This window comes from Eptesicus fuscus, chromosome 22 (assembly GCF_027574615.1).
Source record: "Eptesicus fuscus isolate TK198812 chromosome 22, DD_ASM_mEF_20220401, whole genome shotgun sequence".
Taxonomy (NCBI): Eukaryota; Metazoa; Chordata; class Mammalia; order Chiroptera; family Vespertilionidae; genus Eptesicus; species Eptesicus fuscus.
Window position 1 is genome coordinate 22,859,676 of NC_072494.1, and position 27,369 is coordinate 22,887,044.

Sequence of the window (27,369 nt, forward strand, 5' to 3'; positions counted from 1 at the left end):
TACATATTTATGCGTCTAAATATTCACTTATCCTCCCACTACACATTCTTGCGTCTTAATATTGGTCCAGTTTTTTAAATTTTCAAAGAATTGGATAATTATCTTCCTTTGGCTTTTCTATTTCTTTTATAAAATTATCAGTTATTGAAGGTATCCCACTGAAAATTTGCTTAAAATTAAAGCAGAGAGGATGGGTGCCACGGCAAAGAAGCAATAAAACAATCACTGGGGAGATAGGTTTAGGGGAAAGAGGTAAATGCTGGTCTTCTTTACATGTCTTACAAGCCTGACTTTAGATGAACCATCCCTGACATTGATACTATTATAAGAGCACTATGGCCGAAACCGGTTTGGCTCAGTGAATAGAGCGTAGGCCTGCGGACTCAAGGGTCCCGGGTTCGATTCCGGTCAGGGGCATGTGCCTTGGTTGCGGGCACGTCCCCAGTGGGGGGTGTGCAAGAGGCAGCTGATCGATGTTTCTAACTCTCTATCCCTCTCTCTTCCTCTCTGTAAAAAATCAATAAAATATATTTAAAAAAAAAAAAGAGCACTATGAAATTATTCCATTGCCATCCAGGCTGTGGCCAGAAATAACAGAGACTGCCCCCCAAAAAAACGGGAACAAAACCACTATGCTTTAGCACTGAATAGAATATGAATTTTCTATTTGAATCAAAGTTTCCCTGTGTTTAAAATACCACACACACACCCCTTTTTAATTCTCAAACTGTTAGCAACTGCTGAAAAAAAATCATTCACAAGGGATAAAGGTGGTCACAGAGCAAAACTTTGTGTTTTCTGTTTGTTTCATTTGTATTATCTTAGAGAATTTCAATTGGGGGTAACAGTCTGGCTTCTCTGCTAGTCTATCTATAAGCGACCGTTAGGACTGGTCAACAGTACGACCAGTTGACCAAATGACTGGTTGACCGTTCGCTATGACGTGCACTGTCCACCAGGGGGCAGACACTCAATGCAGGAGCTGCCCCCTGGTGGTCAATGCGTTCCCACAGCCAACCTCCCATGGCCCAGACCGGCCAACCTCCCACGGTCCCTCCCCGAGGCCAGCCAGCCCCCATCAGGACTGAGCAAGATGGCCCCAATGGGCCTGATCACTGGCCAGGCCGAGGGACCCCACCTGTGCATGAATTTGTGCACCCGGCCTCTAGTGTTATATAATGTAATAGATGCATATAGTATAGCACAGTGGTTAGGGGTAGGAATGCTGATGCTAGACTGTTTGAGTTCAAAAATGGGTTTATAGCCCTAACTGGTTTGGCTCAGCAGATAGAGCGTCAGTTTACAGACTGAAGGGTCCCAAGTTCGATTCCTGTCAAGGGCATGTACCTTGGTTGCAGGCACATCCCCAGTAGGGGGTCTGTAGGAGGCAGCTGATTGATGTTTCTAACTCTCTATCCCTCTCCCTTCCTCTCTTTAAAAAAATCAATAAAATATATTTTTTAAAAAGTGGGTCAATACTTATTAGCTATTTGTTCTTGGGCAAATAACCTTTTCATGCATCAGTTCCTCATCTGTGAGGTAATGGTAACAATAGTACCTACCTTATAGTGCTCTTGTGAGAATTAAATTAGTTAATATATATAAAGCATTTAAAACAATATTGGGCATGTAAATGTCATATAAGCACTTACTATTCATACCAAAATAAAATGTAACAGGGGGTAGGGGAGGCTGGGGGAAGGTCTATGGGGGGAATAAAAAAGGAGATATATGTACTACTATCTGTAATACTTTAAACAATAAAATAAAATTTAAATAAGAAGATATAAACTTAAATAAAATAAAACAAAATGTAATGTTTTCAGAAGTCCATCAACTTTTCCAAGTCTAATTTCTTCAAGTGGTATAAACTTAAATCATGGAACAAATTCTACAGTATTTATTCAGGTGAGCCACCACCACCACCACCACCTGCCCCTTTGCATTTAACTAAAAACAAAACACCAGTCAACCAATAAAAACATGTAGAGTCATGTGTCACTTTATTAGTCATTCCTACCTGGTTATTGCCAGCTACCTGCACATGTGAACAATTACATAAGACCTTTGTTTTTCATATGAAAATTCCTCTGTCACTGATTCTTAAGATCCTATCTAGGCCAAAGCAAATATCTTGTAAGTGGAGACTTAGGATACTTGCACTATCTTGTAGATATTTTTCCATTCTTTCCTTTTCAAAGTGAGATGGGAACTTTCAGAAAGGGAGTTGGGGAGAAACAAAGTTAGGGAAACTATTTCATCTCAACATAACCGAGCCAAAATGAATTGCCGGAGAATTACATTTTAACATTCAAAACAATCCCAAAACATAATCTTAATTGAGGGCAGCTGAGAGCTCCCATCAGGGGCAGAAAACTTAGCGGGGGAGGGGGGGGCCGGGTTACGGGGGGGGGGGGGGGCGGGAAGTAGCAGGGATGGTGCACAGTAGCGCAGGGACAGCCTCACCTGTATGATGGCCAGGGAACTGGCATGAAAGATCAGAGAGAGCACCAACAGCAACAGGCACACTGAAGACACAGATGCTCATCATCTTGATCTTCTCCAGAAGCAATGCCACTATTTCCAGAAGCAAGAAGAGTGTGAGCCATGCTTCACTGATCCTTGTCTTCACCAGCCTGCATTTCCAGGCTCTTGCTACAGTCTTACGTTATCTCCCATATCTACTTCTTTCCCTACATCTGTATGGACACAGTGTTCATTTGGACTCATGTCATCTCTCTGCTGGATTCGCCTGCTACGAGCCTTTTCCTCCCAGGTTCCAAACCTTTAGCACCTAGCAATTTACTAAAGCAAAAAATATTTTCTCTCATTGCTTTGACCATACCCCCCTCCCCTCCATTATGTACAATGTCTAAGTTTTTCATCTAATGTTTCAAAATTATTTTCCAGGACACCCTGGATTATAATTGCCTAGTGTTCATCATCCCCTGTTCCTCAAACCCGTACCCCTTCTATGACAGGTATATGTACATCCAGTTAGCCTCTTTCTGGGATGTCTTCTTTTTTAGCTATGACTTTTGCAATAATCATATTCTCCCCAATATGGCTCCTGAGTGATTCCCCTTATGCTACTTAGGATTCTACTCAGATCCTACCTCCTTCATAAGAAAATCTCAGATTTATACATAGAGATATAACAGTTTCCCTGGTCTCTATTCTGTTCATACCTACAACAAGCATGACTGATAGCAATTCTTTGCCTATAAAATTCAGTTACCTTCCTCTATATCCCCCAAATGTGTTTAATTTTGACAGGTGGCTCAGAGTCATAGGGTTGGAAAGAATTTTAGACGTCATCTAGGCAAATCTCTTGGAATTCCCTCTATAATAACTCCAGTGAGGGAGCCCATTTGTTTTAAAATGTTCTAATTGTTAAAAAGTTCTTCCTAAAGATAAACTGACACATGCTAGTTTCACCCCTGGTCCTAGTTGTCCCCAGTAGCTACACAGAGCAAATCTAACCTTTCTTCTACACAACAGCCCTACAAATATCTGAGAGTTGTCATATTTCCCTAAACCTTTTCTTTTACTTGCATACATGAATGTTTTTGTATGATGATGTTTATGTCTGTCTATATTATCTACATGGGCTAAAATGTTTATGTCGATAATTTGGAACCAAAAAGAAGTCATTTTATATGTAGTTTTCTTTCTCTTTTTTCCAGCTTTATTGAGCTATAATTGAAATATAGCATTGTTTAAGGTGTTGATTTGATACACTTATATATTACACAGTGATTATCACCATATCCTTAGCTAATATCTACATTACCACACATAATTGCTATTTTTTAACAGTAAACAATACTCACATTTTTTATTCCAAAGTAGGTTTTTTTTACAGGACCATGGTTCTTCTGCCCCTACAAAAACATTTTTTTTAAATTTATCTTTATTGTTGAAAGTATTACAGATATCCCCTTGGTTTGTTTGTTTTTCCCACTGACCCCTGTCCCCACCCCCTATTTCTTTTTTGTGGTGAGAGCATTTAAGATCTACTCTTTTAGCAAATCTCAAGTATATAATATAGTATTATTAGCTATATCATCATGCTATACAACAGATCCCCAGAACTTATTCAGCTTATAACTGGAAGTTTGTAACCTTGAACAATATCTCCCCATTTCCTTCACCCCCAGCCCCTGCTAACCAGAATTGCCTCCTTTCTCATGGCTGAATAATATTCCATGGTATATATGTACCACATCTTCTTTATTCATTCTTTTAAGCCTTTTGTGCATGCAGTACTTTGAATTTTGTTTATGTGTGGTTTGTCTCTCCTTTGTTGTATTAAATCTTTAAAGGCCTATAGAGCGCTAAATACAGTTCCATTTACAGAAACACTTTAAAAGTTTTTTTGGATGACAATCAGGAGGAGGAAAATGACTCTTATCTGGCTGGGATAGAATAAGTCATTCTCTTTGAAGATAAGGAGATGGATTAAATGACCTCTTATTGTTCCACTTAACTCCCATGGGTCTATGATTCAATATTTCTTCGATTAAAAACTTTATAAATTATTAAGAGACTATTTCAAATTGGCAAAGTGCTATATAAATGTCACTAGTAACGATAATAACATCTATTCATTTTAAGTTAATAAATTAGTACTCATTCCTTTTCTATGGTAATAATGAAACGGCCGATTAAACAATCCATTTAACATGTAGCCCATCACTTAGTGTAATGGAAATGGGCCTGGTTTAGAATTTATGTGAAATGGGGTTGTTTCTGCTATCTATTGCTGCCAGAACAAACTACCCCAAAACACAGTGGCTTAAAACAACAGTGATTTATTACTCCTTGCAATTCTGTGGGTTGGCCAGCCAATTCTGCTGATCTCACCTAAGCTCCCTCACGTAACAGCATTCAGCTGGAGGGTCAGCTGAGCTGGATGGAAGGTTCACAATGGCCTCAGATCAGGCAGTTGGTGCTGCTGTAAGTTAGCATCTTGGCTCTCCTCCATATGGCCTCTTGTTATGGGCTGAGTTGTGTGCACCCCATCTCTGCCAATTCATATGTCAAAGCTCTAGCCCCTACTACCTCACAACATGACTGTATTTGAAGATGTGATTAAATTACAATTAGGGTGAGTCCTAAACCAATGGGACCGGTGTCCTTATAAGAAGAGGGAGTTTGGACACAAACACACACGGAAGGAAGTCCATGGGAAGACACCGAAGAAAGCCATCTCCAAACCAAAGAGAGGTCTCAGAAGAAACTAACGCTGCCGACACCAGAGTTCAACCTCAAGAACTTTGAGAAAATAAATTTCTGTTGTCCAACTTACCCAGTCCGTGGTACTTTGTTATGGCAGCACTAGTAAACTAACATAAACAATCTCACCTACTTGCGGAATGAGCAGGTGTATTAGTTTATTAGTATGTTAGGGTGGCTTAAAACAATAGAAACGTATTTACTCACACTTCTGGAGGCTAGAACTCCAAGATCATGGTGTCAGCAGGACTGATTCCTTCTGAGGGCTGTGAGGAAGAATCTGACCTTTGCCTCTCCTAGCTCCTGGTGTTGGCTGACAATGTTTGGTGTTCTTTGGTGCATAGGTGCATCACTCTTATCTCTGCCTTCATCTTCACATGGTGTCCTCCCAGTGTGTGTGTGACTCTGTCTAAATTTCCTCTTTTTTTTTTTGCCCTAGCTGGTTTGGCTCAGTGGATAGAGCGTTGGCCTGCAGACTGAAGGGTCCTGGGTTCGATTCCAGTCAAGGGCACATGCCTGGGTTTCAGGCTCAATCCCCAGTAGGGGGCGTGAAAGAGGCAGCCAATCAATGATTCTCTCTCATCGTTGATGTTTCTCTCTCTCTCTCTCTCTCTTTCTCTCTCTCTCTCTCTCCCTGCCTTCCTTTCTGAATTGGATAAAAATATATTTTTAAAAATTTCCTCTTTCTATAAGGACATCAGTCATATAGGATTAGGGTCTGCCTGATGACCTGACTTTAATCTAATTACCCTGTAAAGACCATGTTGCCAAATAAGGTCATATTATGAAGTAGTAGGAGTTAAGACTTCAATGTACAAATTTGGGGAAACAAATTCAGCCCATAAAACTGAGCTTTCTTATGGCATGGAGATCTCAGGATTCTTTTTTAAATAATAAATTTTTATTGATTTCAGAGAAGAAGGGAGAGAGAGAGAGAGAAACATCAATGATGAGAGAGAGAATCATGGACCAGCTACCTCCTGCACACCTTACACTGGAGGATAGAGCCCGCAACCCAGGCATGTGGCCTGTCCAGGAATCAAACTGTGACTACCTGGTTCATAGGCCAGTGCTCAACCACTGAGCCACACTGGCAGGTCTCAGGATTCTAAGAAAGCAAGAGCTGAAGCTGCATAATCTCTTGAGGCCTAAGATCCAAGACTCTCACAACATCATTTCTACTACATGCTATTAATCAAAGCAAGTCACAAGGCCAGCCCAGATTTAAAGGATGGGTTAATAGCCCTATCTGGTTTGGCTCAGTGGCTAGAGCCTCAGCCTGCGGACTGAAAGGTCCGGGTTAGATTCCTGTCAAGGGCGCATGCCTGGGTTGCAGGCTTGACCCCCAGTAGGGTATGTGCAAGAGGCAGCCGATCAATGATTCAATCTCATCACTGATGTTTCTATCTCTCTCTCCCTTCCTCTCTGAAATCAATAAAAATATCTATTTAAAAAATAACAATAAAGGGTGGGGAAATAGACTCCACCTCTTAATAGTAGGACCAGGAAAATATTATGATCATATGTTTTTGTTTTGTTTGTTTTTTTAATGTTTTTTTTTTATGATCATGTTTTCAATCTTCCACAGGATCCGATTCTTTATTATAAGAATTAACTAGTATACGGCCTTCGGCTAATAATAAAAGCATAGATTCTTAGAAGAAGAAGGGATGTGTGCAGGAGGCAACCAATGGATGTCTCTCTCACATTGATGTTTCTCTCCCTCCCTGTCTTTCCTTCTCCCTTCCACTCTCTATGAAAATCAATGGGAAAATATACTTGGGTGAGGATTATAAAAAAACAACAACACTATAATAAATAAAGAAATATGAGAAAAGCAAATAAAAGTAGGCTTACAGTTGTGAGTACATGAAACAGAGCTTATTTTTGTTATTTATTAATTATTGTATTATTTTCCATACAAATAACTGTAAACTTACTTTTACTCACCCCTGTATATTCAAGATGATCCAGGTTTCTGCTACAGATACAGAAAGGGAGAAAATTATTGAATAAAATAGGAAACCTTGAGTCCATACTGATATAAATTAATATGTAAATAATCTGAAGGTTTGTTAAGTCAAGAGTTGTGTACATATTACAATGTATCCCCCTAAAATACTTATTAATAAGTACTGTACAATGGAGAAGACTGACAGATACCATTTTAATCAAGTGATCAAAATCACCATGGGACTAATCAAAATTGAGCTCTAGCTGATTGGTTGCAATGAAAAAAACATGGATTCCTTACCAAATATGAGTAACTGAAACTAATCATTAGGAAGAATTGGAACCCCAAAATGAGAGACGTTCTACAAAATAACTATTTTGTGCTCTTAAAGTCAAGGAAAGACTGGGAACTATTTCAGAGTGAAAGGGATTAAATAGTATGACAACCTAAAGACAACACAGAGTCCTGGACAGATCTGTTTAATCAGATCCTGGACATTTTGTAAAACTTGAGCGGAATCTGAAGTAGAAGGTACCAATGTATGAGTGTTGATTCTTATTTTAATGCCTGTATTGTGATTATACAGGAGCATATTTATAGAAAACACACACTAACTTACTAAGGAATATTGGCACATCATATTGGCAACTTATTCTCAAATAGTTCAAATACCTTACCAAAAAAAAATCAAGTATATAGGTCTATGATATTGCCCTCCTTGACAAATCTTATAACCCCATCAAGAAATGAAACAAGGCTACTTTAGAATCACTTGTTTTTATTTTTATTTTATTTTTTAAAATATGTTTTTATTGATTTTTAGAGACGGGGGAAGGGAGAGGGAGAGAGAGAAACATTGATTGGTTGCCTCCCACACACCCTCTACTGAGGATCAAGCTGTAACCCAGGAATCAAACCAGGGACGTCTGGGGTGCTTGGGATGATGCTCACCAACGGAGCCACACTGTCCAGGCTAGAATGATTTGTTTTTAAATTAACACTGGTCGTGTGTCTTAAGTGGTGACTGCTTTTTTGTATATACTATGCTGACAAATGATCTACTAATTAGCTTTAGGTTAGAGATTGACATTGCAGTCTCAAAGGGACATATTTCTGAAAATGGATCATTGCCAGTCTCTTTGCTCGTATGTCTCTGTTATTTAGGGGTTGCCACCAGTGCTGGAGTAGCCAACCTGCCCAGTTTGCCAGAGACTGTTCCTGTTTTGGCACTGGGAAACCCCTCACCTGAATGTGAGAGGTCCCAGTTTCTGCACTGTGCCATACGTTGGGGGAAAGGTGCAAAAGCCTTGTGGCAGACCTCAAAAACAGAGGCGGAAAACAACCCTCTTTTTAGTTTTAAATGGCCGTGACGCAAATTATCCGCCTTTTGGTTACCGTTTCTCCCCCCTGAGGCTGATGTTGACAACCTTGATTATCGATTGGTTCACAGAAAGAAATCACCCATTGCTGCCTTCCTTCAAGTGACGCAAGTTAAGTGGGCAATTTAGGTGCCTTGTAACAACCAGTTTTTTGGTTTTGCCTGGGGATTAACGACTGTGCTTTGTATCAAGATAGCGCTAGTTTAATTTTTAGCATTGTGACCATATTTTTCTAAGGATGCAGATAATGAAAGAGAACAATTACAATACCTACACCAGCATGACCTACATATCGTTGAAAAAGAAAGCTAAACAACTGTGTTATTTTCATGAGAGGGAGATAGAGGGATCCATTGAACAAGATTAGATAGGTAAATAACCAAAGCAAACCATACTGCACAATTTGTAAAAAAAGAATTGGGGCCCTAACTGGTTTGGCTCAGTGGATAGAGCGTTGGCCTGCGGACTCAAGGGTCCAAGGTTCGATTCCGGTCAGGGGCATGTACCTTGGTTGCGGGCACATCCCCAGTAGGAGGTGTGCAGGAGCCAGCTGATCAATGTTTCTCTCTCATCGATGTTTCTAACTCTCTATCCCTCTCCCTTCCTCTCTGTAAAAAAAAAATCAATAAAAATTATATTTTAAAAAAAGAATTGGGATTGAACAGGGCGAAGGGGAAGTGAAAGCACTGACATTGAGAATCTCACAAATCCAGTATGAGAAAAGCAAGGACTTCTAAATCAATCAGCTAATATTTGTGGGTGTTTGCTGTGTTCCCTGTGAAAGACACAAAAAGCAGCAGATAACTGTGTGTGATTACAAGAGCTGTCCCAACTATTGACACACAAACTCAGGTAACATTTTAAGTGGCAGCTCAAAGCTTTTACATTCTAATTTGTTTATTTTTGAAAAGAATTTGAATGTGCAGAAAAGTTAAAAGAACAGTGCAATGAATGTATTCTTTCCACCTAGATTCACCAACTGTCAACATCTTGCTACACCTCTCTCTATATGTAAACACACTCTTCCCTTTTGCCAAAACATCTGAAAGTAGGTTTCAGACATCTCCCAACCTTACTCTTAAATGTCAGCCGGCATCTCCAAAGAACAGAAAACATGCTCCCACACAAGCATAATGCTCTAACTAGATAAGAAAATCAACATTAACTCAATTACATCAACCAACATTCAGTCCGCATTCAAATTTCCCCAATTGTCCAGCTATCACATTCACAAGTTCTTCTCTACCCTGTAATGTACTTCTACTGGGCCTGGAAAATAAATGCAACCTCTTTAGGTCTGTTTCCTCCTCTTAAAGATTAACTACACATTAATATTTATTTTACTTGGACTTATAGGATCTGTGATTTATGAATGATAATTGGGTCTGTGAAGAAAACAATTTGGAAAACGTTTCAGGATAGGCTACCACATCACAAGTAGCCTCTAGGTGTCCTCCTTGGATAGTGGAAATCTGTAGTTGCTACCCAGGACTTGTCCAGAACAGTCATTATTTGAAGAGAGACTTTTTTTTCTCTACTCAACACAGAACAAAAAATCTAATAAGTGTTTCAAAATTCTAAACAGAACACAAATAAGCTCAATGTATATGGTTCTTCAAACACTTGGTACCCATGAACAAGGTTGGGAGCTAGAGAGTTGGAAGACAATAAATAGTCAGGGCAAAAATAGACCAGTGTAAGTATTCACACACCTGTTTCCCCTACTTCTGTCCCTTTTTAAAAGGATCTTTTTATTGCTCGATATTTGGTGCCTTTGTTATAGTCCTCAGTGAAATGGGTAGAGAAACAGAACGGAATGAACCTGAAAAAGAATCTGTATGAGAGATGTCTGACAGGAGTGATTCAGGAAGGCTAAGCTACTGACTGATCAACTTTAGGGGCTGCCCACTTGATGTTTTATTAGTTAACAACAGCAGGTTTGGGTATTAGTTTACACTAGCTCAGTGGTCGGCAAACTCATTAGTCAACAGAGCCAAATATCAACAGTACAACGATTGAAATTTCTTTGAGAGCCAAATTTTTTAAACTTAAACTTCTTCTAACGCCACTTCTTCAAAATAGACTCGCCCAGGCCGTGGTATTTTGTGGAAGAGCCACACTCGAGGGGCCAAAGAGCCGCATGTGGCTCGCGAGCCGCAGTTTGCCGACCAGGGCACTAGCGGTTATATCAATGGTTCTCAAACTTCAGTGTGCATCAGGATCGCCTGGTGGGCTTGCTTGGCCCCCATCCCCAGAGTTCCTGATTTAACAGATCTGGGATGGAGACTGCAAATTTAAATTTCTAACAAGTTGCCAGGTGACTGATGCTGCTGGCTTGGGGCCACACACTTCGGGAGCCACTGTCTTAGATGAATTTTCAACATCTCACTGGTTTAACATAATCTTCATTTACCCAACAGTCCAAAGTGTGCATCTGTGGTGAGGCGGTTTTCTAAGGCAGCTCTCTTCTGAGCGGTGATCCAGGTACCCAAGTTCCATCATTGGTTCTGCCATCTTCAGTATGTGGTTCCCATGTTTGTCTCGGGATCATCACCTTCCAGTCAACCAAAAGGGGGAACAAGGATGAAGGTTCACTCCTTGGAGGTTTTTATGGATCAGGCCCAATAGTTACTATATTACTCAGACACATAGCCACATGACATTTCCCAGCCTAACTGCAAAGGGAGGCTGGGAAATGTAGTCTAGTTATGTGCCCAGGAAGAGGAGACCGCGGGTTTGGTCTCTGTGGTAGTGCACTCTTCTGGTCATCAAATACCCATTTCATTTTTCACCTCACATAGAAAACAAGCCTTTCTCCAAAACAACCCAAAGTCTCTTATAGTCACTGAACCAAGCTCAAAATCCACTATCTGTGGGTGACACAAGTCTTCTCCATTAGGTCTGGATATGGCTCCTCATGTTCTAATAACTTTTGAATTGGAAAAACAAGTTTTCTGTAAACTATTCTTTCCCCCTCCTCTGCATACAATAGCGGAACTAGGGCAAACTATCCACAATATAACAAACAAACACACACACACACCCATTCAGGAGATACACATAGTTACTAGCCCTTAGCAACTGGTGAAAAAGAGCTGGGCGGGCATTGTGAAGACCTCCATCTTGGGGTGGGAGAAGTTCCTTGATTAGACTATGGTCCTACCATTTGGGAAGATTTTTTTGTTAGCATTTTTCTCTGTAGTCCCTGAGAGGCTTTCCTTTTCACATTACACTTCCTGGCCACATCTGAAGTAGGCACTGGAGAACATGACATCTTTGCGCTTGCATCATGTGCTTCCTGCCCATGCAAATTTGGAGGCTTGAGAGTTGTTTTTAAGTTCTCTGGACAGGCCACAGTTTTTTTTTTTAGACCAGGCTTATCATTTCTTGATCAATACAATTCCCTCTACAACTTAGATATTTCTGATCTATTTGCTTTTGGAAAGACTCTGGTGTCAGTAACTACTCCCAAAGTTATTTTCAAGACCTAGGGTTGCCAGAGAAAAATATTGGGTGTCCTTGTATTTTTACTTGCTAAATTTGTCAGCCGTATCTAGATCCAGTTCTCAAGACTGTCTGACTTCTTTGTTTCTTTCCTCCATGATTTGCTCTTTCACCTAAAAGGTGGTTACCTTTGGGCTCAGCAGAGAGGAGAATATCTTAATCCGATTGCCACACACACAGCTGTCATTTTGTTTGCTTAGAAATCTTACTAAGCCTTTGTCACTCAAGGTTTTTTCTATCTTATCCCTTAATATTTGGAGCCTGGAAGCGGAGGGAGTTTCTATAAATCTCATGATCTCTAGGTTTTCCTCATTATCTTTGATCTCTGCTTGAATTTAGTCCAGCTCTGTTCTAGTCTAGGTTCACCTGTCTCTTAATAACAATAACTTGCTGAGAGCAGCAAGTGCAACCTGAAATACATTTGCATTCAAACTCGTTCCACCACTTCCCCTAGAGCAGGGATCTGTGACCTAGGGGTTCTATAAATTGGATGGTGAGTGTATTAAATCAAGTTATCTGCAAGCAGACCTTGAAATGAGGATTCATGTGCAAGTGATTTATTAAAGAGTAACTGGGACTGAGGGAAAAGCAGAATAATAATATGATGAAATTTTAGGCAAAGGCCCAACCTCAGCTCCATCCTACAGAGGAACTCTAGAGCATCAATTACACTTCAGTTTTGTGCCACCTCAAAGCAAAGAAGCTGACTTGTCATACATCCTCACCAGTCAGTCATTGGCTATGGGCTGCCTTTGGGGGACTTAAACACCCATGCATTTTTAATTTTCTGCATCAGTAGACGAAGGTCTGCAGTAGCCCAGGAATAGTACTCTGAAATAAGGCTCAGGTAAGAGCTGGTAATGCAAAGGTAATAGAAGCTGTTATCAGGCACAGAACCAACAGAGTTCACCAACATGGGGAATAAATTAAAATTTTTATCTTCACTAACCTCCAACTGAAATTTAGCAATTCCTTCATTCAGTTATGAACGTAGGCAGCAAACCATAGTGGTGGTATTGGTTCCTGTGAATTATATAAGTCGCAGGTATTTCATATCATATTATAGTTACGGCACACATGTTGCAACATATCTCAAGATATTGTTTACTCTTATGCACTCATCATTACATTGAACTCATGATAAGTCTCAAGATCAGCAGTCAGTACACTGGAGACCCGGATTAGCTGGCGGTATAGTTCTAGTCTGAGTCCAAAGGCCTGAGAGCCAGGAGAGCTGATGATGTAAGTTTCAGTCCGAGGCTGAGTCCCAAGACTGATGTCCCAGCTTGAAGACAGTCAGGCAGAGAGCAACTAAATTCTCTCTTACTCAGCATTTTTGTCTATTCCGGCCTTCAACCGATTGAACAAGGCCCACCCATATTGAGGAGGGCAATCTGCTTCACTCAGTCTCCTGAGTCAAATGCTAATCTCATCCAATAAAGTCCTCACAGACACCCCCAGAAACACCACGTTTAACCAAATATCTGGGCAGCCCGATTAAATTAATAAATACAGCCGAAACCGGTTTGGCTCAGTGGATAGAGAGTCAGCCTGCGGACTCAAGGGTCCCGGGTTCAATTCCGGTCAAGGGCATGTACCTTGGTTGCGGGCACATCCCCAGTAGGGGGTGTGCAGGAGGCAGCTGATCGATGTTTCTAACTCTCTATCCCTCTCTCTCCTCTCTGTAAAAAATCAATAAAATATATTTTTAAAAAGTAATAAATTAATAAATACAATTAGCCATCACATGCTCCTAGATCTTGCTATTTAATGCATTTAAAAAGATGTAAAACATATTTGCTTTTTAAAAGTATTTTGCTAAGCATTTGTCAATACAATTGGTTTCCCTGTAGTCTTATGTATTTTATTTTGTACCTTTATGAACATTATTCTGAAATGAGATCCATAAATTTCACCAAACTGCCAAAGGGATACATGGCACCAAAAAGACGGGAGGAAGGAAGGAAAGAAGGAAGGAAGGAAGGAAGGAAGGAAGGAAGGAAGGAAGGAAGGAAGGAAGGAAGGAAAGAAACTGCCCTAGAACAGGAAGTTCATTTAGGCACATCATCATCCTTCTACGTTATTTTAAGTGACATTTTATCAAAATGTTTTGTCAGTACACAATATGCATCTCCATTTTCCTAGGTTTGGATACCTGTTTCCTTATTTCTCACAGCTGATCCACTAAACCAGTGGTTCTCAACCTTCCTAATGCCGCGACCCTTTAATACAGTTCCTCATGTTGTGGTGACCCCCAACCATAAAATTATTTTCGTTGCTACTTCATAACTGTAATTCTTGCTACTGTTAATGAATCGTAATGTAAATATCTGTGTTTTCCGATGGTCTTAGGCTCTACAGCAGCGGTCACGACCCACAGGTTGAGAACCGCTAGCAGGGTTGCCTAAGACCATCAGAAAACACAGATATTTACATTACGATTCATAACAGTAGCAAAATTACAGTTAGGAAGTAGTAGCAACCAAAATAATTTTATGGTTGGGGGTCACCACAACATGAGGAACTGTATTAAAGGGTCGCGGCATTAGGAAGGTTGAGACCCACTGCACTAAACTGATGTCAGGAATTTTGAGTTTTTGTTATGGCAGCGGCTATAGACTGACTGTGTTTCCCAAATTCCTATGTTGAAACCTAATCTCCAAAGTTATGGTATTTGAAGGTGGGGCCTTTGAGAGGTGATTAGGTCATGAAAGTGGAGCCGTCGTGAGTGGACTTAGTGCCCTTATCAAAGGGACCCCGGAGAAATCCCTGTCCCTTCTACTACGCGAGGACACGGCGAAAAGATGGCCACCGATGAGCCAGGAAGCAGGTCCTTACCAGACACGGCATCTGCCAGCGCCTGGATCTGAGACTTCCCAGCCTCCAGAACTGTAAGAAATGAACTTCTGTTGTTTATAAGCCACCGAGCCTATGGCATTCTGTTCTAGCAGCAGAACAGATTAAGAAAGCAACACTCCATTTCGAGATACTAATGTTCTGTATTGGTTAAGATAAAGCTATCTGTGTAATAAATAAGCCCTTGGTCTCAGTGGGTTAACACCATAAAAAAGTATTTCACAGTTCATGCAGTGTTCATGGTACACGGCTCCCCTGCATGATTCCCCTGGGCAGCTCCCACTCCAGTGGTGATCTAGTTACCCAGGTGCCTTCCCTTTTATCCTTAGCCAGCGAGAGAGAAAAAGTGCAAGGAGGATTGTGCGCCAGAGGTTCTTATGGCTGGAACTCAGCTACATAACCCCACCTAACTGCAAGAGCAGCTAAGAAATGTAGTATAGAGCTTTATGTCCAGAGAGAAGAAATGAGTTTGGTGTAGGGTTACCAGATAAAATATAGGATATCCAAATAAATTTAAGTTTCAGATAAACAACAAATACTTTTTTTTAAAAAAATATATTTTATTGATTTTCTACAGAGAGGAAGGGAGAGGGATAGAGAGCTAGAAACATCGATGAGAGAGAAACATCGATCAGCCGCCCCCTGCACACCCCCCAATGGGGATGTGCCCGCAACCAAGGCACATGCCCCCGACCGGAATCAAACCCGGGACCCCTCAGTCCGCAGGCCGACGCTCCATCCACTGAGCCAAACCGGCTTCGGCAACAAATACTTTTTTAAGTATAAGTAGGTCCCATGTAATATTTGGGCATCCTGTCATTTTATATGCTAAATCTAGCAAGTCTACACAAATTAGTTTGGTGATCAGCAAACAGTCTCTGTCACAGAAAGGATGTCAGACTGACCCTTTTGAAGTGCTTAAGGCTTTGAGTTAGTTGAAAATTCAAGGGGAGAAGGGAGCCTGAAGAGGGAGATTCTAGACTTCCTGGTAAGTGAGAATGGGACTAGTGCAATTTATTTGGAAGATAAAGAGATGGGACAATATTTGTATCTTGGTTCATAGGGGCAATAAGTTACATTATCCGGGGCCTTATCCCAGGACATTTAAGAATTCCCATCTGGCCGAAACCGGTTTGGCTCAGTGGATAGAGCGTCCGCCTGCGGACTGAAAGGTCCCAGGTTCGATTCCGGTCAAGGGCATGTACCTTGGTTGCGGGCACATCCCCAGTGGGGGGTGTGCAGGAGGCAGCTGATCGATGTTTCTCTCTCATCGATGTTTCTACTCTCTCCCTTCCTCTCTGTAAAAAATCAATAAATATATATATATAAAAGAATTCCCACCTGGCACATCCTTGTGTTATGGATTAAAGTGGGAAGTAGACAACGTTTTTCAGACAGTGGCTATGATGCTGCTGATAAACTAGAGCACGTGGGTGGATGTAGATACTGATAAGTCTCTGCTGATGTGGGAATACAGACTTGTTGGTCTGTGTTGAGCCTGAGCTTGAAAGGATGCTACCTGATGCTTTAAAACCAGACACATAGAGAGTGGTTGGCAGAATATGCAGGAAAGAAGACATGATGATATTAATTTCTTTTAGGGATCCCCATCCCTGGAGAAATTTGTATAAGGTAGATATACAGAAGATAGTTTTTAGTTTCTAACTCAGACTCTATAAAATTTCTAAAAATAGCAGCACCCTTTTTGAAGCATGGACTGTGGCAAGTCTTGGTGTACAAGAAAGCCCTAATTTCCCCAAGCCTGGACAAGTCATCCAAGACATGCCTAACGTGTTATGTTGCAATATAGTCTGTGGGAAAGGCCATCCAGCCTGTGAGAAAATAATGATTTCCAGAATCTGAGGGTATTATCTGGAATGACCTTTCCACCCCCAGGAAATAAAAAAATAAAATTTTGATAAGGACAAATTGCTGAAGTCCTACACAAAAGAGAAAGTTATTAGAAAGAGATAACTAGATATCAATATAGTGCTGCAGTGCTGATGCCCTAAAAGTTATTGATGATCTCTGGGTAGAAAATGCCTTTAATGAATGTGATGAAGTGTTTGTAGGTCCTTAAGAGGATTGGGGCAAAATAGTTCTTACATTTAAAAAAAGTATGATTAAGAATGATTATATATAGTGGAACTCACTCTTTACTAAAACTTTACACTAAAAGTACAGTTTTTTCTCAAAAAATTGTCCTGTCCCTTTGTAATCAATCCCTCTCCCATCCCAGTCCCTGGTATTCACTAATCTGCTGTCTATCCCTATAGTTTTGCCTTTTCCAGAATGTCATATAAATCACATAGTATGTAACTTTGTTAGTCTACTGATTTCACTGAGGATAATACTTTCGTGATTCATCCATGTTGTTGCATGTATTAGGATTTGGGACGGACCTTAAAAGTTAAAATATTTTTTTTTTTAGAATATAGAGAATCATCAGACTTCTCTGGTAAAAAATGTTAAGACTAAACTCCGGAGAAATGAGAATCTTCAAATAAAAAAAAAATTAAGATATCATACACATTTAGAGATTTTGCTCCAAAAACGTATCCCCAATGGATGCCACAGAAAACCCAAGTCATCAGAGACACTGCTCTTAATGAGGGGCAGAGATATAGGCTAAAGCTTGAAAACTGCCTGTAAGATTTTTAGAATTAAGGAGACTAATTCTAAAAGAGGAAAGGAAGACCTAATCCTTTTGAAAGAGCCATCAAGACCCACCATGGGTCTTAGCAGCCAATTGGATAGGTTAGCTACAGCTCAGAACTCTGGGAGTAATCATCAAAGACTCTTACGGCCAGAAGGAACTATCCAGCTATGGTCATGCTTTCATTTGCTCTGAAGAAGATGGATATTTACAAAGGAGAACCATGGACACTAAGGCACGTTTTGGAATTTTCAGGAAACAAGGGTGAACCCAGAGAAAGGAGGATCCCAAGGCTGTTACCAGCTCTCCCTTCATAGGTAGCAAAGGATTAAAGATGGAGCAAAATAACAGAAAACAGACAGGACTGGCCACCTCCAAGCTAGATCCACTCCTACTTGGCTTCCTAAAAGGTAGTTACTGCCCATTCTTTGAATCCCATGGCAAGAACCAAGGAAAGTATGGGAAGGATGGCCCATAAATACAAACAAGGAGCTGTTTCTTCCCTCTGTGGGGCCCAGAGACTTAGGGGATGGTCGTAACTCTGAGGAGAAAGAAGGTTTGGCTGGATTTTCAGAAAATCCATGTATCTTTCTGTTTGGAGCAACTAGGAGAGTAAACGGTCAGGTTCCCAAAGAGGAAAAGGGAAAAATTAGCCAGAGCTTTGGATCCATGAGGTGGCACATACCTGAGCACATCCTGATTCTGAGTCCGAGGCCAGCTTATGGTCCACAAGCCCGCAGTGCATGCGGATGGAGGAGGTTGGTATGAAAGAGCATCCTGCCAGTGCCCTGGCAGAAGCTGGGACAGAGCCAGCCCAGCTCCCTGTGCAGGCAAGCTGCCATTTTGCTGTCAGCATTCCACCTCATGATAGCAGCAAGAAATTCTATGCACTGGTTACCCTGGATACTGCAAGAATCTTAGATGACAGGGATCCAGTATCCACATTCAGGAAAACTAGGGCATGAGTAAACCCCAAGCTTGGGGACCCGGGAAGGAAGTATCTGATTATACTTTTATAAAACACGTCATTTATAGCTCTGTACCCCTCACAATGCTTTCTTTAATTTCTCATTCAATTGAGTCTTTATTGAGTGCCTACGATGTACAAAGCACCGTTACAAAGGTCAAGCTCATATATTAATCCCCTCTGCCCTAGTAACTCGAAACACCAATACGTTCAGTGGATACAGATATGAAGTACTAATCACAATGATGTGTCCTACAAACCATTCCATGATTTCTTCAAGAATTACAAAATAATTTAACCGCGAGTCTATTTACTAAGGCATTGGACAAGGCTCAGAGACTCAGAGGATAGAAAAGTAAATGGGTAGTCTTTCACCTCAAGGAATACGATATTTATCATACATCCATTATATTCATTCATACATATATGAAATCTAGAGGTTTGATTGTAAACACTGAACTGACTTTATAAAAGGGAGGATTCGGTATAGTAAGAATAATAAAATGTGCTCATACACATTTGAAACCACATAGCACAGTATCTGACACCTAGTAAGTGCTCAGTAAATATTCATTCATCTATCAAATGACTATATTTGAAGATATTCTGGCACAAAAATGTATTATAGGGATACTTGCTGGTTATTTTAAAAAGTAAAGCATAAAAAAAATAAAGCATAGATGTCAACACACTATTGTCTGGCTCTCACATTAAAGGCAATTATTTGATACTATTTCATCCTTGATCAGCTTAAAGGTTTCACATATGCTATTAGAAAGGGGAATGCTCATTTACCTCGATAATTTTGGGGAGAATTTTTATAGGGCCAAGTCTAGTTATGCTTGTGTTGGAGACGGGGCTGGCAACTCAGTGTCTATGTGGCAAGATTTCTTTAGAAACTGTCTGTTCCAAAATATTCTGATCACAGAGCTACCAATGTCCTTGGAATCATTCCCAGTTGAATGCTGGCTTTGGATAAGATGCTATTTCAAAAAGTTCCCAGAGTGCAATTCTATGAGGTAACTCATTGATAAGTTCATACCTGTTAAAGCATTAGCAGTGATTAGTTTGTCGGGCCGATTTATAAGACAATTGAATATCTCTAACGGACAGGGCAGGAAAATGAAGGGCTCTTGGGGAAGTGTTTTCTTATTAGGGGGAGGCACCGAAACACGAAGGGGGCGATGGTAAAGATACATTACATCTACTTCACAATTTGGTTTTGGGCTGCTTCATTACTGAAGGAAGTATAAGGGCTCCATGTAAAGTGTATTAAGAATTACTATGATTAGCCCTAACCAGTTTGGCTCAGTGGATAGGTTTGATTCTGGTCAAGGACATGTACCTTGGTTACGGGCATATCCCCAGTCGCGGGTGTGCAGGAGGCAGCTAATCGATGTTTCTCTCTCATTGATGTTTCTAACTCTCTACCCCTCTCCCCTCCTCTCTGTAAAAAATCAATAAAATACATTTTTTTAAAAGAATTACTATGATTAATACGCTTTCTTGCAATGAGCAGCATTTTAAACATGGGTTGATTTTTTCTTTCCTGGTCTGTAAGGAATTTGAATGAATGGGAAATATATCTTTCTCTCTTAATTTTTTTCCCCAAATAACCATTGCCAAAAAGATACTTTAGAATCTGAATATTGTTTCCTTAACAATCTTTCCCCCCACAACTTTAGGAGATAATTACTATCACTGGCCTGAGCTTTCAGGTGAAGAACTTCAGGCATGAAGAAGAATTTGCCCAAGATCCAAAGCTAGTAGTAGCTGAGGCTGGATTTGCACCCAGACACTGTAGCTATAGAGATCATGCTCTTAACCACTGAAGTGCGGTCCATCTGCCTCCCAGTGTTATTGGGATGCGTTTTTTTAAAAGTGAAAACTGATACCCTAACCGGTTTGGCTCAGTGGATAGGGTGTCGGCCTGTGGACTTAAGGGTCCCAGGTTTGATTCCGGTCAAGGGCATGTACCTTGGCTGCAGGCACATCCCCAGTGGGGAGTGTGTAGGATGCAGCTGATCGATGTTTCTCTCTCATCGATGTTTCTAACTCTCTATCCCTCTCCCTTCCTCTCTGTAAAAAAATCAATAAAAAATATATATATATATTTTTTTTTTAAAAGAGTGCAAACTGAACACAGGATGAGCCTTCCAATTCATAGGAGACACTTAAACGAGGCATGCGGCCCGCCGGCCACGAGTTTGTCATGCTTGCTTTAGAGATTGGTAGTCTCTCATTGTGATCCTCAAACCAAAAAAAATACAAAGATTTTATGTGTAAAGTGATTTGGGTCCTAATACCAAGCATTACAGTTTCCTACCACATTTCTTTTCAAAGAGCTCCTCTTCTCAATGTTCAAGTCATCTTTCTCAATCAGAGCAAGAGTCTTGATTAGTTTTCAGTCTCTCACTATGTGTTTAGGTTATGCTAGCCACTGGCCACATAACTGTTTCATAAACAGATAGACAAGATAATGAAAAGCCAGCCAGGAAACAAATACTATAGCTTAAAAAAAATGATATTCCCCATTTTATCTGTCTACTGGGATTCTTAGGCTGAGGTGTTATTTCCAAACCAGCTCCTTATATCAATTATATGCACGATTGTGACCCCAGCTTTCTAACTGGCTTTTCTGGTCTTTTGGGGGAATTGTTAAAGATCAATAGTTATTTGATGCCTGGCCATACTTCATCTGTGTTAAATTAAGGGATTTTAAGGCCTTCACTCTCTGTTCATTTTACAGTGTAACCCCTAGGCTTATGCACATCCTATGGACATTCTCTTCGAGCATCCTTTCTATTTATATGTGTAGTATAGTAGTCCCCCTTATGCACAGGGGATATGTCCCAAGAACCCCAGTGGATGCCAGGAACTGCAAATAGTACCAAACACTCCATATGGTATGTTTTCTCCCTATACATACATGCCTATAATGTAACTTATAAGTTAGGCACATAAGAGATCAACAATAAAACAGAACAATTACAGCAACATACTATAATAAAAGTTATGTGGTCTCTCTCAAAATATCTTACTGTATTGTACTCGCCTTTCTTCTTGTCATGATGTGAGATGATAAAAAGCCACACCTGTTCCAGAATCTGTGCAAGCATCCCTGACTTGCGGTAAATGGCTTGGCGTCCCTTGTTTCAGGGATCCCTTACTGAAGTCTTCCTACAGGCTCCATGCTTCCAGGTGCAATATGTTGCTGTCATTTTCAGCTCATGTCTTCCACCCACAGATTGAATGCCTTTTCCGTGTTAAGTAAGCATTTATCGTGCACTGTGGCTGTTTGAGGTGGGAGCGCAAAACTGTTTCCTTCCTCACAATTTCATGGCTAGAAGATTCATTCTTTACTGTAGATGTTTCCTTTGAGTTCTGTCTCTGAAGTGTAGGAGGCCTGGGTTTTCTTTCCTTATTAAGTCGATAATTTTTACCTTTTCACCTTTCATGGCTTCTCTTTGGTATATCCACATTGCCAGCATCACCTCTCCTGCAACTGGGGCCATTATTACATAAAATAAGGTTTACTTGAACACAAGCATTGTGATACCACCACAGTCAAGCTAATAACCAAGAAGGCTACTAAATGACTAACAGGAGTGGAGAGTACAGCATTAGCATCGCTGTTTTTTTCTCCAGTAACTCATACCTGGGGCGGAGTAAATATCTTGAGATTGAATCTCACCACTCAGAACAGTGTGCAACCTAAAATGTGTGAATTGTTTATTTCTGGGATTTTTCATGTAATCTTTTCGGACCGCGGTTTCCAGTAACTAAAACCACGAAAAGCGAAACTGTGGATAAGGAGGGACTACTGTATTCTACAATATATGTATCCCACATTAAGCAAGAAATGTAAAGATCTCATAAGAGTTGTCCCTTGACCTGGTGGGGGGTAGCTGGAGGCTGGGACCTTCCTCTCCTAGTAGTTTCTTATCATACGGTAACCAGCTTAAGCTTCTTTACATGGCAGCTTTGCTCCAAAAGAGTCAAGGTAGAAGCTTTGAGCATCTTAAGGCACCGGATCCAGAACTCACATTATGTCACTTCCACCACACTCTGTCAGTCAAAGCAAGTCATAAGGCCCATCCAGATTCTAGGGAGTAGAATAACAGACCCCACCTTTTAAGAAGAGGCAGCAAACATCTCACACAGAACCATGAAACCAAGGGACTCGTGATATGTTGGCAGCTATTGTTATAACAATCCACTGAATTTGGGGAGTGCAAATTAGTTTGCTACATTTGGAGTTGATTAACTAAAGAGAAAATAATCTCTAGAGATTGGCATCTGTTTTTTTTCTCATAAATTATTCCAGAAAAGCTCTATTATATATAACTCTAACTTCTTTAATCCGCGTAAACTCTACCCCTAAGCATTGTACCTGGAAAGCAAAACTGAAAGTTTACCTAGAAACTGGCAAGGACACTGCATTTTTATTTTTCGTTTGAGTTCTGTGTCTGAAGCGTGGGATTCCTGGGGATTGCACCCTCAGAACTATAAGCTCTCGCTCCAAACGCTAATTAAAGGGAGGAAGCTAATCAAAGAGAGAAGAGAAGTGATGAATCTTTGTAAGAGACCTGAAGTGACAAATCTTCCATGAAGTGACAAGTCTTTTTAAGATTTCTATGACACTATAATGGCAATGCCAGGATAATCTGTTCTCTACCCAGTGTGAGCTCAGGGGTTCCACAAAGCTTGTCTTCTAAAACAATGCTCTCTTGCTCTCTCCCATCGCCAGCAATGGGGAAGACTGAAGACTAAAGACCTTGACCTTTTGGCACTCCTACTTAGTGTTAATCTTTGAGGGAGGCATAAGATCCAAACTGTTTTAGAAAATGCCATGAGTTGAGTGAAAATTTGCCTTGGAGTCTGTTATCATAATGCTTTTTGTAATAAGTGGGAAGATAGAGCCTAGGAAGGTAACAAATAGTCTGTGCCATTTCTGGTGATCAATGTTAATGCTTCACAGCCTGCATGGTAAAAGAGTGTTACCTTTCGTTTGTTTAATATTTACCTTCCAGACGCTTGAAGGTGTGTCAGGCCAAGTAGGCGAGGCTGGTAGGTGGAGTAAAGTCGGTCAGGACTCACAGGTTTATCTCATTTGGCTGTAACTTTTTTTTTCACATCTGCCTTTGGCTATCCAAATCCAGACATGAAGTATGTGTACAGTAGTAGAGGAATTTCAGAAGAAAACCAAACTTACTTTCATGCTAGGAGAGTTTATTTTTTTAAAAAAACATGTTTTATTGACTTTTTACAGAGAGGAAGGGAGAGGGATAGAGAGTTAGAAACATCGATGTGAGAGAGAAACATCGATCAGCTGCCTCCTGCACACTCCCTACTGGGTATGTGCCCGCAACCAAGGTACATGCCCTTGACTGGAATTGAACCTGGGACCCTTGAGTCCGCAGGCCAACGGTCTATCCACTGAGCCAAACCGGTTAGGGTTAGGAAAGTAAGTTTTATTGTTTTATCAAAAGGAGGGCTCTTGGTGATACCTGGAATATGTTCAGAAAATAAATGGATTTATATCAGATTGGGCCTTATAGATAATAAATTGTATGGGTCTCCTTTAAATGAAAATGGACCCCATTATAAAAAAAATATATGGAGCCCTTGACACAGGATTTGTAAACAAGAAAGGAAGGAATAAAAGAAGGGAGAGAGGGAGGGAGGAAGTGAGGGAGGAAGAGAGAAAGAAAATAAAGGACAAATAAAAAGTAAAAACAAACAAACACGTGGAAATTAGCCAAAATTAGTTGACCACTTAAGTACAAGATTATTAAGCACAAAAATGCTTTTAAAAAAGGACTTAATAAAATTAAAACGTGAAGCCTTTCAGAACCTTTTAACCTGGGTTTTTCAAACAAGAATATCTTATTATAGAAAGCACTTGATTAAGAGTCAAGAGTCTTGGTATTCAAGTCCAGGCTATTTCATTGATTACCCGGATGAACTTGAGCAATCCAATTGAACCTACTTGTTTTTAATTTCTTCATCCACAGAATAAAAAGGTTGGGTGATCTCTGACTCATTTAAGTGCTATCATTCTGTGCTGTCAGTCACCTGTCATACCTTTAGCTCTAAATCCTATCTTGGAGCTTTTAATATTTATTAAAAGACCTCTCCTACAGCTTCAACTATCATGTGTATTTAGCAGACCGATTTCTTGAATTTCACCACTGCATACGCAAATAAAGAAAAAACAGTGAATCTTTATTGACCTGTACAGGTCAGGTGTCATATTATCTTTCTGAAAGAAGTAAGGAATAGACATGGATTTTATGAGGACCAGGTTTCCTCAGACTGGCCCAAGGCAAGGCTTTTAAAAGGATGAGGTGTGTTATAGGATCCTCTGACTCCTCTTTCTTCATCTCCTCCTACTTCCCAATATTGCCTTTGGCTGACCCCAGGTGTCCCAGCTTTCCTAATGCCGTGCAGCTGCACAACGCCCACTTCTCTTCCTAACCTCCTCGTGCTCCGCCTTTATGCTCACCCTTTAATGCAGTGTCTCACTGTTAAAATCCCTTCTTACCCACAAAAATCTGTGCCCTTTCCTAAAGTTCCTAATTCAGCAGGTATGAGGAGGTTAACTTTCTGACAGAAAATTAAGTTGTGACTCGATCTGCAACTTTTCCCAGAAAAAGTATAACTGGTGGAATTTTAGATTTCAGCAGCCAAGTCAAAGAATTGTAGGGAGTAGAGGGAAACCTGGGACAGTGCCAGGGGCAGAAAGAAAGAGCCTTTCTGCTCTACACCCTTCTACTCCAAGTTAGGTCCTAGGGCCACCAGCAGGAGAATCATCTGGGAGCTTGTAAGAAATGCAGAATCTCAGGCCCTCCTAGCCCTTCTAGGCAGACTCTGCATTTTCAACAAGACAGGGGAGGTGGTGGTAGCTTGTAGGCACATCATAGTTTGAGAAGCACTGATTTAGTGTTCCACATAAACGAACACCTTCTCCCCTCTCTGTTCCTTATGGCCACCTATTCCTTATGAGACTGAGTTCAAATGAAGACCCATTTTATATTTCTAAGCAGACTTCCTTCTAGCAGTTGACCCAAAGACATCATGGTCACAAAGACTCCATAACTTAATACATTTGGAGAGGAGGAGGCTTTGCAAAAGACTTTCATTTAACACAGCACTGAAGGGAAGTATCCACACAAGAACGGAATCACTGAAGACTGTTCTCTCTAACTTTTCTATCTAACCTTTCTTCTTCCACTGTGTTTCTTAAACCATGATTCACGCAACAATGTCCAAGGGTAAAAGAAGCCACAGAATGAACATGGCACATTTTCCCAGAGGCTAGTGTTTACTTAAAAAAATTTTTTAAATTGATTTCAGAGAGGAAGGGAGAGGGAGAGAGAGATAGAAACATCAATGGTGAGAGAGAATCATTGATCAGCTGCCTCCTGCATGCTCCTTACTGGGGATTGAGCCTGCAACCCGGGTATGTGCCCTAGACCGGAATTGAACCCCGAATTCTTCAGTCCGCAGGCTGACGCTCTATTCACTAAGCCAAACCGGCAAGGGCAAGATTTATTTTTTGAAATCTGATATGCTTTGTCAGATTTTTAATTTCAGGCATTATGGCAGATTAGATGTTTAGAGAAATCCTCCTGGCATAGGACACCTAAAAATGTTCTAATACACACACAGACCCCCACACACAGACACACACACACACACACACACACACACACATAGGAAAACTTGAAATCGGCAATGCAGTTTGATGTTGGGGTTTGTTCTGGGGCTATTGGTCTACATGGGTGGCCTAAAGCTTGAATGTTAATGGGCTCAGTAAGCAGGAGAGAAAACCAAGACTTGCTTTGGAAGACTGAACAGAAACTACTATATGGATCTGGGAACCCCCAAAACATATTTGAGTTCAGCATATAAACTAGGAAAAGAAAAATACCACAAAGAAGTCTGTGACTTTAGTCTGTCTCAACCTAAACTTTATTGGGAGGAAAAATATGACTCTTTTGAAATTTCCAAACTATGCAAAAAGAAGCCCAAAAAACTCTAGCTAAAAATGTAGCTTAAAGTGATCTTGGATTGGTACTGCTCCCCCTGGCTGAGCAAATACTCTCCGGAAGAAAGCACTGCCTCTGGGCCTCAGAGACTGTCAAGAATATGAGCATCCCTATGGTAAGTCTGTGTTTAACTTTTTGAGTTTCTGCCAAAGCACAATTTATCTATTTTTTTTCTCTTGTTGCTCATGTTTTTGGTGTCATATCTAAGAAACCATTGCTAATATAAGGTCATAAAGATGTAGGCCTATGTTTTCTTCTGAGTTTTATATAGTTTTGGCTTTACATTTTGGTTTTGATTTATTTTTAGTTGTTTTTTTGTAATAGTGTAAGGTTCAACTTCACTCTTTTGCATGTGAATGTATAGTTGTATCAGCATCATTTGTTGAAAAAGACTATTCTGTCCCCATTTAAGTGACTTGGCACATGTCTCAAAACCAAGTGACCATAATGAAATGTTTATTTCTGGACTCTCAATTCTATTCCATGATCTATATATCTAATATCTTTTATGACCTAACAAATGACATATAATAACTTCTGCCATGTTCTATTTATTACACAGATCATCTCTGGTATAATGTGGAAGGAACTATATAAGGGTATGACTACCAGGAGATGAGAGTCATTTGGGGCCATCTGGGAAGCTAGGGATCACATAACACTTATCATATAATTACCTAGATATACAGAAAATAATGTGCTCTTAGTGATTTAGTAATACAAGAAGACTTCTAAATTTGATAAAGACTAGTTTCAAAATA

The 27,369-nt window shown here is 40.4% G+C and overlaps 1 protein-coding gene across 1 annotated transcript in view; it reads right to left on the reverse strand.

Moving 5' to 3' along the window:
• Window positions 1-7,194, reverse strand: part of ABL2 (ABL proto-oncogene 2, non-receptor tyrosine kinase) — a 96,974-nt gene extending 89,780 nt beyond the window's left edge. The window contains exons 1-3 of the mRNA XM_054711460.1: window positions 7,179-7,194; window positions 3,834-3,884; window positions 2,467-2,577 (exon numbers count right to left, since the gene is read on the reverse strand). Coding sequence (XP_054567435.1) covers window positions 2,467-2,551 — 85 coding nt within the window. The 5' untranslated portion in view covers window positions 2,552-2,577; window positions 3,834-3,884; window positions 7,179-7,194. The remainder of the gene's footprint in view (window positions 1-2,466; window positions 2,578-3,833; window positions 3,885-7,178) is intronic.
• Window positions 7,195-27,369: the final 20,175 nt, after the last annotated feature.